The 10,831-nt window shown below is 60.5% G+C and overlaps 1 protein-coding gene across 1 annotated transcript; it reads left to right on the top strand.

Annotated features, from left to right (window-relative positions):
• Positions 1-463: 463 nt before the first annotated feature.
• Positions 464-2,811, top strand: LOC144489755 (uncharacterized; the record flags this gene model as incomplete). Its single annotated transcript, XM_078207605.1, has 2 exons — positions 464-522; positions 1,240-2,811. Coding segments are annotated over 2 exons (955 nt in total), but the record flags the coding sequence as incomplete, so codon positions are not given.
• Positions 2,812-10,831: the final 8,020 nt, after the last annotated feature.

Raw genomic sequence — 10,831 nt, 5'->3', positions numbered from 1 at the left:
GTTGGTGTGGGGGGGACCAGGACAGGTTGTTGGAGCTGGGAGGGACCAGGACAGGTTGTTGGTGTGAAGGGGACCAGGACAGGTTGTTGGTGTGGGAGGGACCAGGACAGGTTGTGGGTGGGAAGGGGACAGGGACAGGTTGTTGGTGTGGGAGGGACCAGGACAGGTATGTTGGTGTGAGGGGACCAGGACAGGTTGTTGGTGTGGGGGGGGACCAGGACAGGTTGTTGGTGTGAAGGGGACCAGGACAGGTTGTTGGTGTGGAAGGGACCAGGACAGGTTGTTGGTGTGAAGGGGACCAGGACAGGTTGTTGGTGTGAAGGGACCAGGACAGGTTGTTGGTGTGAAGGGGACCAGGACAGGTTGTTGGTGTGGAGGGACCAGGACAGGTTGTTGGTGTGAAGGACCAGGACAGGTTGTTGGTGTGAGGGACCAGGACAGGTTGTTGGTGTGGAGGGACCAGGACAGGTGTTGGTGTGGAGGGACCAGGACAGGTTGTTGGTGTGAAGGGGACCAGGACAGGTTGTTGGTGTGAAGGGACCAGGACAGGTTGTTGGTGTGGAAGGGACCAGGACAGGTTGTTGGTGTGGAAGGGACCAGGACAGGTTGTTGGTGTGGAAGGGACCAGGACAGGGTTGTTGGTGTGGAGGGACCAGGACAGGTTGTTGGTGTGAAGGGACCAGGACAGGTTGTTGGTGTGGGGGGACCAGGACAGGTTGTTGGTGTGGGAGGGACCAGGACAGGTTGTTGGTGTGGGAGGGACCAGGACAGGTTGTTGGTGTGGAGGGGACCAGGACAGGGTTGTTGGTGTGGAAGGGACCAGGACAGGTTGTTGGTGTGGAAGGGACCAGGACAGGTTGTTGGTGTGAAGGGACCAGGACAGGTTGTTGGTGTGGAGGGGACCAGGACAGGTTGTTGGTGTGAGGGACCAGGACAGGTTGTTGGTGTGGGGGGACCAGGACAGGTTGTTGGTGTGGAGGGACCAGGACAGGTTGTTGGTGTGGAGGGACCAGGACAGGTTGTTGGTGTGAAGGGACCAGGACAGGTTGTTGGTGTGGGAGGGACCAGGACAGGTTGTTGGTGTGGAGGGGACCAGGACAGGTTGTTGGTGTGAAGGGACCAGGACAGGTTGTTGGTGTGGAGGGGACCAGGACAGGTTGTTGGTGTGAAGGGACCAGGACAGGTTGTTGGTGTGGGAGGGGACCAGGACAGGTTGTTGGTGTGGAGGGACCAGGACAGGTTGTTGGTGTGGAGGGGACCAGGACAGGTTGTTGGTGTGGAGGGACCAGGACAGGTTGTTGGTGTGGGAGGGACCAGGACAGGTTGTTGGTGTGGAGGGGACCAGGACAGGTTGTTGGTGTGGGAGGGACCAGGACAGGTTGTTGGTGTGGAGGGGACCAGGACAGGTTGTTGGTGTGGAAGGGACCAGGACAGGTTGTTGGTGTGGGAGGGACCAGGACAGGTTGTTGGTGTGGGAGGGACCAGGACAGGTTGTTGGTGTGAAGGGGACCAGGACAGGTTGTTGGTGTGGAGGGACCAGGACAGGTTGTTGGTGTGGAAGGGACCAGGACAGGTTGTTGGTGTGGAGGGGACCAGGACAGGTGTTGGTGTGGAAGGGACCAGGACAGGTTGTTGGTGTGGAGGGACCAGGACAGGTTGTTGGTGTGGAGGGGACCAGGACAGGTTGTTGGTGTGAAGGGACCAGGACAGGTTGTTGGTGTGGGGGGGACCAGGACAGGTTGTTGGTGTGGGGGGGACCAGGACAGGTTGTTGGTGTGGAGGGACCAGGACAGGTTGTTGGTGTGAAGGGGACCAGGACAGGGTGTTGGTGTGGAGGGACCAGGACAGGGTGTTGGTGTGGAGGGACCGGGACAGGTTGTTGGTGTGGAGGGACCGGGACAGGGTGTTGGTGTGGAGGGACCAGGACAGGTTGTTGGTGTGGAGGGACCGGGACAGGTTGTTGGTGTGGAGGGGACCAGGACAGGTTGTTGGTGTGGAGGGACCAGGACAGGGTGTTGGTGTGGAGGGGACCAGGACAGGGTGTTGGTGTGAAGGGGACCAGGACAGGTTGTTGGTGTGGGAGGGACCAGGACAGGTTGTTGGTGTGGGGGGACCAGGACAGGGTGTTGGTGTGAAGGGGACCAGGACAGGTTGTTGGTGTGAAGGGACCAGGACAGGTTGTTGGTGTGAAGGGGACCAGGACAGGGTGTTGGTGTGGAGGGACCAGGACAGGGTGTTGGTGTGGAGGGGACCGGGACAGGTTGTTGGTGTGGAGGGACCAGGGACAGGGTGTTGGTGTGGAGGGACCAGGACAGGTTGTTGGTGTGGAGGGACCGGGACAGGTTGTTGGTGTGGAGGGGACCAGGACAGGTTGTTGGTGTGGGAGGGACCAGGACAGGGTGTTGGTGTGGGGGGACCAGGACAGGTTGTTGGTGTGGAGGGACCAGGACAGGTTGTTGGTGTGAAGGGACCAGGACAGGGTGTTGGTGTGGAGGGACCAGGACAGGTTGTTGGTGTGGAAGGGACCAGGACAGGGTGTTGGTGTGGAGGGGACCAGGACAGGGTGTTGGTGTGGGAGGGACCAGGACAGGTTGTTGGTGTGAAGGGACCAGGACAGGGTGTTGGTGTGGGAGGGACCAGGACAGGTTGTTGGTGTGGAGGGACCAGGACAGGTTGTTGGTGTGGGGGGGACCAGGACAGGGTGTTGGTGTGGAGGGACCAGGACAGGTTGTTGGTGTGAAGGGGACCAGGACAGGTTGTTGGTGTGGAGGGGACCAGGACAGGTTGTTGGTGTGGAGGGGACCAGGACAGGGTGTTGGTGTGAAGGGGACCAGGGACAGGTTGTTGGTGTGGAGGGACCAGGACAGGTTGTTGGTGTGGGAGGGACCAGGACAGGTTGTTGGTGTGAGGGGGACCAGGACAGGGTGTTGGTGTGAAGGGGACCAGGACAGGTTGTTGGTGTGGAGGGACCAGGACAGGTTGTTGGTGTGGAGGGACCAGGACAGGGTGTTGGTGTGGAGGGGACCAGGACAGGGTGTTGGTGTGGAGGGACCAGGACAGGTTGTTGGTGTGGAGGGGACCAGGACAGGGTGTTGGTGTGGAGGGACCAGGACAGGTTGTTGGTGTGGAGGGACCGGGACAGGGTTGTTGGTGTGGAGGGGACCAGGACAGGTTGTTGGTGTGGGAGGGACCAGGACAGGGTGTTGGTGTGGGGGGACCAGGACAGGGTGTTGGTGTGGAGGGACCAGGACAGGTTGTTGGTGTGAAGGGACCAGGACAGGGTGTTGGTGTGGAGGGACCAGGGACAGGTTGTTGGTGTGAAGGGACCAGGACAGGGTTGTTGGTGTGGAGGGACCAGGACAGGGTGTTGGTGTGGAGGGACCAGGACAGGTTGTTGGTGTGAAGGGACCAGGACAGGGTGTTGGTGTGGGGGACCAGGACAGGTTGTTGGTGTGGAGGGGACCAGGACAGGTTGTTGGTGTGGGGGGACCAGGACAGGGTGTTGGTGTGGAGGGACCAGGACAGGTTGTTGGTGTGAAGGGGACCAGGACAGGTTGTTGGTGTGGAGGGACCAGGACAGGTTGTTGGTGTGGAGGGGACCAGGACAGGGTGTTGGTGTGAAGGGGACCGGGACAGGTTGTTGGTGTGGGGGGACCAGGACAGGTTGTTGGTGTGGAGGGACCAGGGACAGGTTGTTGGTGTGGAGGGACCAGGACAGGTTGTTGGTGTGGAGGGACCGGGACAGGGTGTTGGTGTGGAGGGACCAGGACAGGTTGTTGGTGTGGAGGGACCAGGACAGGTTGTTGGTGTGAAGGGACCAGGACAGGGTGTTGGTGTGGAAGGGACCAGGACAGGTTGTTGGTGTGAAGGGGACCAGGACAGGGTGTTGGTGTGGGGAGGGACCAGGACAGGTTGTTGGTGTGAAGGGACCAGGACAGGTTGTTGGTGTGAAGGGACCAGGACAGGTTGTTGGTGTGGGGGGGACTAGGACAGGTTGTTGGTGTGGAGGGGACCAGGACAGGTTGTTGGTGTGAAGGGACCAGGACAGGGTGTTGGTGTGGGAGGGACCAGGACAGGTTGTTGGTGTGGGGGGACCAGGACAGGTTGTTGGTGTGAAGGGACCAGGACAGGGTGTTGGTGTGGGAGGGACCAGGACAGGTTGTTGGTGTGGGGGGGACCAGGACAGGTTGTTGGTGTGGAGGGGGACCAGGACAGGTTGTTGGTGTGGAGGGGGACCAGGACAGGTTGTTGGTGTGGAGGGACCAGGACAGGGTGTTGGTGTGGGAGGGACCAGGACAGGTTGTTGGTGTGAAGGGACCAGGACAGGGTGTTGGTGTGGAGGGACCAGGACAGGTTGTTGGTGTGGGAGGGACCAGGACAGGGTGTTGGTGTGGAGGGACCAGGACAGGTTGTTGGTGTGGAGGGACCAGGACAGGTTGTTGGTGTGAAGGGACCAGGACAGGTTGTTGGTGTGGAGGGACCAGGACAGGTTGTTGGTGTGAAGGGACCAGGACAGGGTGTTGGTGTGGAGGGACCAGGACAGGTTGTTGGTGTGGAGGGGACCAGGACAGGGTGTTGGTGTGAAGGGGACCAGGACAGGTTGTTGGTGTGGAGGGACCAGGACAGGTTGTTGGTGTGAAGGGACCAGGACAGGTTGTTGGTGTGGAGGGGACCAGGACAGGTTGTTGGTGTGGAGGGACCAGGACAGGGTGTTGGTGTGGAGGGACCAGGACAGGGTGTTGGTGTGGAGGGACCAGGACAGGTTGTTGGTGTGGGGGGGACCAGGACAGGTTGTTGGTGTGGAGGGACCAGGACAGGGTGTTGGTGTGGAGGGACCAGGACAGGTTGTTGGTGTGGGAGGGACCAGGACAGGGTGTTGGTGTGGGAGGGACCAGGACAGGGTGTTGGTGTGAAGGGGACCAGGACAGGTTGTTGGTGTGAAGGGGACCAGGACAGGGTGTTGGTGTGGGGGGGACCAGGACAGGTTGTTGGTGTGAAGGGGACCAGGACAGGTTGTTGGTGTGGAGGGACCAGGACAGGTTGTTGGTGTGGGGGGGACCAGGACAGGTTGTTGGTGTGGAGGGACCAGGACAGGTTGTTGGTGTGAAGGGACCAGGACAGGTTGTTGGTGTGAAGGGGACCAGGACAGGTTGTTGGTGTGAAGGGGACCAGGACAGGTTGTTGGTGTGGGGGGACCAGGACAGGTTGTTGGTGTGGGGGGACCAGGACAGGTTGTTGGTGTGAAGGGGACCAGGACAGGTTGTTGGTGTGGGGGGACCAGGACAGGGTGTTGGTGTGGAGGGACCAGGACAGGTTGTTGGTGTGGAGGGACCAGGACAGGGTGTTGGTGTGGAGGGACCAGGACAGGTTGTTGGTGTGGAGGGACCAGGACAGGGTGTTGGTGTGGAGGGACCAGGACAGGGTGTTGGTGTGGAGGGACCAGGACAGGTTGTTGGTGTGAAGGGGACCAGGACAGGTTGTTGGTGTGGAGGGACCAGGGCAGGTTGTTGGTGTGGAGGGGACCAGGACAGGTTGTTGGTGTGAAGGGGACCAGGACAGGTTGTTGGTGTGGAGGGACCAGGACAGGGTGTTGGTGTGGGGGGACCAGGACAGGTTGTTGGTGTGGAGGGACCAGGACAGGTTGTTGGTGTGGAGGGACCAGGACAGGGTGTTGGTGAGGGAGGGACCAGGACAGGTTGTTGGTGTGGAGGGACCAGGACAGGTTGTTGGTGAGGGAGGGACCAGGACAGGGTGTTGGTGTGGAGGGACCAGGACAGGTTGTTGGTGTGGAGGGGACCAGGACAGGTTGTTGGTGTGAAGGGGACCAGGACAGGTTGTTGGTGTGGAGGGACCAGGACAGGGTGTTGGTGTGGGGGGACCAGGACAGGTTGTTGGTGTGGAGGGACCAGGACAGGTTGTTGGTGTGGAGGGACCAGGGCAGGTTGTTGGTGTGGAGGGGACCAGGACAGGTTGTTGGTGTGGGAGGGACCAGGACAGGTTGTTGGTGTGAAGGGACCAGGACAGGTTGTTGGTGAGGGAGGGACCAGGACAGGGTGTTGGTGTGGAGGGACCAGGACAGGTTGTTGGTGTGGGAGGGACCAGGACAGGTTGTTGGTGTGGAGGGGACCAGGACAGGGTGTTGGTGTGGAGGGACCAGGACAGGTTGTTGGTGTGGGGGGACCAGGACAGGGTTGTTGGTGTGGAGGGACCAGGACAGGTTGTTGGTGTGGGAGGGACCAGGACAGGTTGTTGGTGTGGGGGGACCAGGACAGGGTGTTGGTGTGGGAGGGACCAGGACAGGGTGTTGGTGTGGAGGGACCAGGACAGGGTGTTGGTGTGAAGGGACCAGGACAGGTTGTTGGTGTGAAGGGACCAGGACAGGTTGTTGGTGTGGAGGGACCAGGACAGGGTGTTGGTGTGAAGGGACCAGGACAGGTTGTTGGTGTGAAGGGACCAGGACAGGTTGTTGGTGTGAAGGGACCAGGACAGGGTGTTGGTGTGAAGGGGACCAGGACAGGGTGTTGGTGTGGGGGGGACCAGGACAGGGTGTTGGTGTGGGGGGACCAGGACAGGTTGTTGGTGTGAAGGGACCAGGACAGGTTGTTGGTGTGGAGGGACCAGGACAGGGTGTTGGTGTGAAGGGGACCAGGACAGGGTGTTGGTGTGGGGGGGACCAGGACAGGGTGTTGGTGTGAAGGGACCAGGACAGGTTGTTGGTGTGAAGGGACCAGGACAGGTTGTTGGTGTGGGGGGGACCAGGACAGGTTGTTGGTGTGGAGGGACCAGGACAGGGTGTTGGTGTGAAGGGACCAGGACAGGTTGTTGGTGTGGGGGGGACCAGGACAGGGTGTTGGTGTGGAGGGACCAGGACAGGTTGTTGGTGTGGAGGGGACCAGGACAGGTTGTTGGTGTGGAGGGACCAGGACAGGGTGTTGGTGTGGAGGGACCAGGACAGGTTGTTGGTGTGGAGGGACCAGGACAGGGTGTTGGTGTGGAGGGACCAGGACAGGGTGTTGGTGTGGAGGGACCAGGACAGGTTGTTGGTGTGAAGGGGACCAGGACAGGTTGTTGGTGTGGGAGGGACCAGGACAGGTTGTTGGTGTGGGGGGGACCAGGACAGGTTGTTGGTGTGGAGGGACCAGGACAGGGTGTTGGTGTGGAGGGACCAGGACAGGTTGTTGGTGTGGAGGGACCAGGACAGGTTGTTGGTGTGGAGGGACCAGGACAGGTTGTTGGTGTGAAGGGACCAGGACAGGTTGTTGGTGTGAAGGGGACCAGGACAGGGTGTTGGTGTGGGAGGGACCAGGACAGGTTGTTGGTGTGAAGGGGACCAGGACAGGTTGTTGGTGTGGGAGGGACCAGGACAGGGTGTTGGTGTGGGAGGGACCAGGACAGGTTGTTGGTGTGAAGGGGACCAGGACAGGGTGTTGGTGTGGGAGGGACCAGGACAGGGTGTTGGTGTGGAGGGACCAGGACAGGTTGTTGGTGTGAAGGGGACCAGGACAGGGTGTTGGTGTGGGAGGGACCAGGACAGGGTGTTGGTGTGGAGGGACCAGGACAGGGTGTTGGTGTGAAGGGACCAGGACAGGTTGTTGGTGTGAAGGGACCAGGACAGGTTGTTGGTGTGGAGGGACCAGGACAGGGTGTTGGTGTGAAGGGGACCAGGACAGGGTGTTGGTGTGGGGGGGACCAGGACAGGGTGTTGGTGTGAAGGGACCAGGACAGGTTGTTGGTGTGGAGGGACCAGGACAGGGTGTTGGTGTGAAGGGACCAGGACAGGTTGTTGGTGTGGGGGGGACTAGGACAGGTTGTTGGTGTGAAGGGACCAGGACAGGTTGTTGGTGTGGGGGGGACCAGGACAGGTTGTTGGTGTGGAGGGGACCAGGACAGGTTGTTGGTGTGGGAGGGACCAGGACAGGTTGTTGGTGTGGAGGGACCAGGACAGGTTGTTGGTGTGGAGGGACCAGGACAGGTTGTTGGTGTGGAGGGACCAGGACAGGGTGTTGGTGTGGAGGGACCAGGACAGGTTGTTGGTGTGGAGGGGACCAGGACAGGTTGTTGGTGTGGAGGGACCAGGACAGGTTGTTGGTGTGGGAGGGACCAGGACAGGGTGTTGGTGTGGGAGGGACCAGGACAGGTTGTTGGTGTGAAGGGACCAGGACAGGTTGTTGGTGTGGGGGGGACCAGGACAGGTTGTTGGTGTGGAGGGACCAGGACAGGTTGTTGGTGTGGAGGGGACCAGGACAGGTTGTTGGTGTGGAGGGACCAGGACAGGGTGTTGGTGTGGAGGGACCAGGACAGGTTGTTGGTGTGGGGGGGACCAGGACAGGTTGTTGGTGTGGAGGGACCAGGACAGGGTGTTGGTGTGGAGGGACCAGGACAGGTTGTTGGTGTGGGAGGGACCAGGACAGGTTGTTGGTGTGAAGGGGACCAGGACAGGGTGTTGGTGTGGGAGGGACCAGGACAGGGTGTTGGTGTGAAGGGACCAGGACAGGTTGTTGGTGTGGAGGGACCAGGACAGGTTGTTGGTGTGAAGGGGACCAGGACAGGGTGTTGGTGTGGGGGGGACCAGGACAGGTTGTTGGTGTGAAGGGGACCAGGACAGGTTGTTGGTGTGGGGGGACCAGGACAGGTTGTTGGTGTGGGGGGGACCAGGACAGGTTGTTGGTGTGGAGGGACCAGGACAGGGTGTTGGTGTGGAGGGACCAGGACAGGGTGTTGGTGTGGAGGGACCAGGACAGGTTGTTGGTGTGGAGGGACCAGGACAGGGTGTTGGTGTGAAGGGACCAGGACAGGGTGTTGGTGTGGAGGGACCAGGACAGGTTGTTGGTGTGGAGGGACCAGGACAGGTTGTTGGTGTGGGGGGGACCAGGACAGGGTGTTGGTGTGGAGGGACCAGGACAGGTTGTTGGTGTGGAGGGACCAGGACAGGGTGTTGGTGTGGAGGGACCAGGACAGGGTGTTGGTGTGGAGGGACCAGGACAGGTTGTTGGTGTGGAGGGACCAGGACAGGGTGTTGGTGTGAAGGGACCAGGACAGGGTGTTGGTGTGGAGGGACCAGGACAGGTTGTTGGTGTGGAGGGACCAGGACAGGTTGTTGGTGTGGGGGGGACCAGGACAGGGTGTTGGTGTGAAGGGGACCAGGACAGGTTGTTGGTGTGGGGGGACCAGGACAGGGTGTTGGTGTGGGAGGGACCAGGACAGGTTGTTGGTGTGAAGGGGACCAGGACAGGTTGTTGGTGTGAAGGGGACCAGGACAGGTTGTTGGTGTGGAGGGGACCAGGACAGGTTGTTGGTGTGAAGGGGACCAGGACAGGTTGTTGGTGTGGAGGGACCAGGACAGGGTGTTGGTGTGGAGGGACCAGGACAGGTTGTTGGTGTGGAGGGACCAGGACAGGTTGTTGGTGTGGAGGGACCAGGACAGGGTGTTGGTGTGGAGGGACCAGGACAGGTTGTTGGTGTGGAGGGACCAGGACAGGGTGTTGGTGTGAAGGGACCAGGACAGGGTGTTGGTGTGGAGGGACCAGGACAGGTTGTTGGTGTGGAGGGACCAGGACAGGTTGTTGGTGTGGAGGGACCAGGACAGGTTGTTGGTGTGGAGGGACCAGGACAGGTTGTTGGTGTGAAGGGGACCAGGACAGGTTGTTGGTGTGAAGGGGACCAGGACAGGTTGTTGGTGTGGAGGGACCAGGACAGGGTGTTGGTGTGGAGGGACCAGGACAGGTTGTTGGTGTGGAGGGACCAGGACAGGTTGTTGGTGTGGAGGGACCAGGACAGGTTGTTGGTGTGGAGGGACCAGGACAGGTTGTTGGTGTGGAGGGACCAGGACAGGGTGTTGGTGTGGAGGGACCAGGACAGGTTGTTGGTGTGGAGGGACCAGGACAGGGTGTTGGTGTGAAGGGACCAGGACAGGGTGTTGGTGTGGAGGGACCAGGACAGGTTGTTGGTGTGGAGGGACCAGGACAGGTTGTTGGTGTGGAGGGGACCAGGACAGGTTGTTGGTGTGAAGGGGACCAGGACAGGTTGTTGGTGTGAAGGGACCAGGACAGGTTGTTGGTGTGGAGGGACCAGGACAGGTTGTTGGTGTGGAGGGACCAGGACAGGGTGTTGGTGTGGAGGGACCAGGACAGGGTGTTGGTGTGGAGGGACCAGGACAGGGTGTTGGTGTGGAGGGACCAGGACAGGTTGTTGGTGTGAAGGGGACCAGGACAGGTTGTTGGTGTGGAGGGGACCAGGACAGGTTGTTGGTGTGGAGGGACCAGGACAGGTTGTTGGTGTGAAGGGGACCAGGACAGGTTGTTGGTGTGGAGGGGACCAGGACAGGTTGTTGGTGTGGAGGGACCAGGACAGGGTGTTGGTGTGGAGGGACCAGGACAGGTTGTTGGTGTGAAGGGGACCAGGACAGGTTGTTGGTGTGGAGGGACCAGGACAGGTTGTTGGTGTGGAGGGACCGGGACAGGTTGTTGGTGTGGGAGGGACCAGGACAGGTTGTTGGTGTGGAGGGACCAGGACAGGTTGTTGGTGTGGAGGGACCGGGACAGGTTGTTGGTGTGAAGGGACCGGGACAGGTTGTTGGTGTGGAGGGACCAGGACAGGGTGTTGGTGTGGAGGGACCAGGACAGGTTGTTGGTGTGGGAGGGACCAGGACAGGTTGTTGGTGTGGAGGGACCAGGACAGGGTGTTGGTGTGGAGGGACCGGGACAGGTTGTTGGTGTGGAGGGACCAGGACAGGTTGTTGGTGTGAAGGGACCAGGACAGGTTGTTGGTGTGAAGGGACCAGGACAGGTTGTTGGTGTGGGGGGGACCAGGACAGGTTGTTGGTGTGGGGGGG

This window comes from Mustelus asterias, unplaced genomic scaffold, assembly GCF_964213995.1.
Source record: "Mustelus asterias unplaced genomic scaffold, sMusAst1.hap1.1 HAP1_SCAFFOLD_2502, whole genome shotgun sequence".
Taxonomy (NCBI): Eukaryota; Metazoa; Chordata; class Chondrichthyes; order Carcharhiniformes; family Triakidae; genus Mustelus; species Mustelus asterias.
This window is presented reverse-complemented; position numbering and strand designations above follow the sequence as displayed.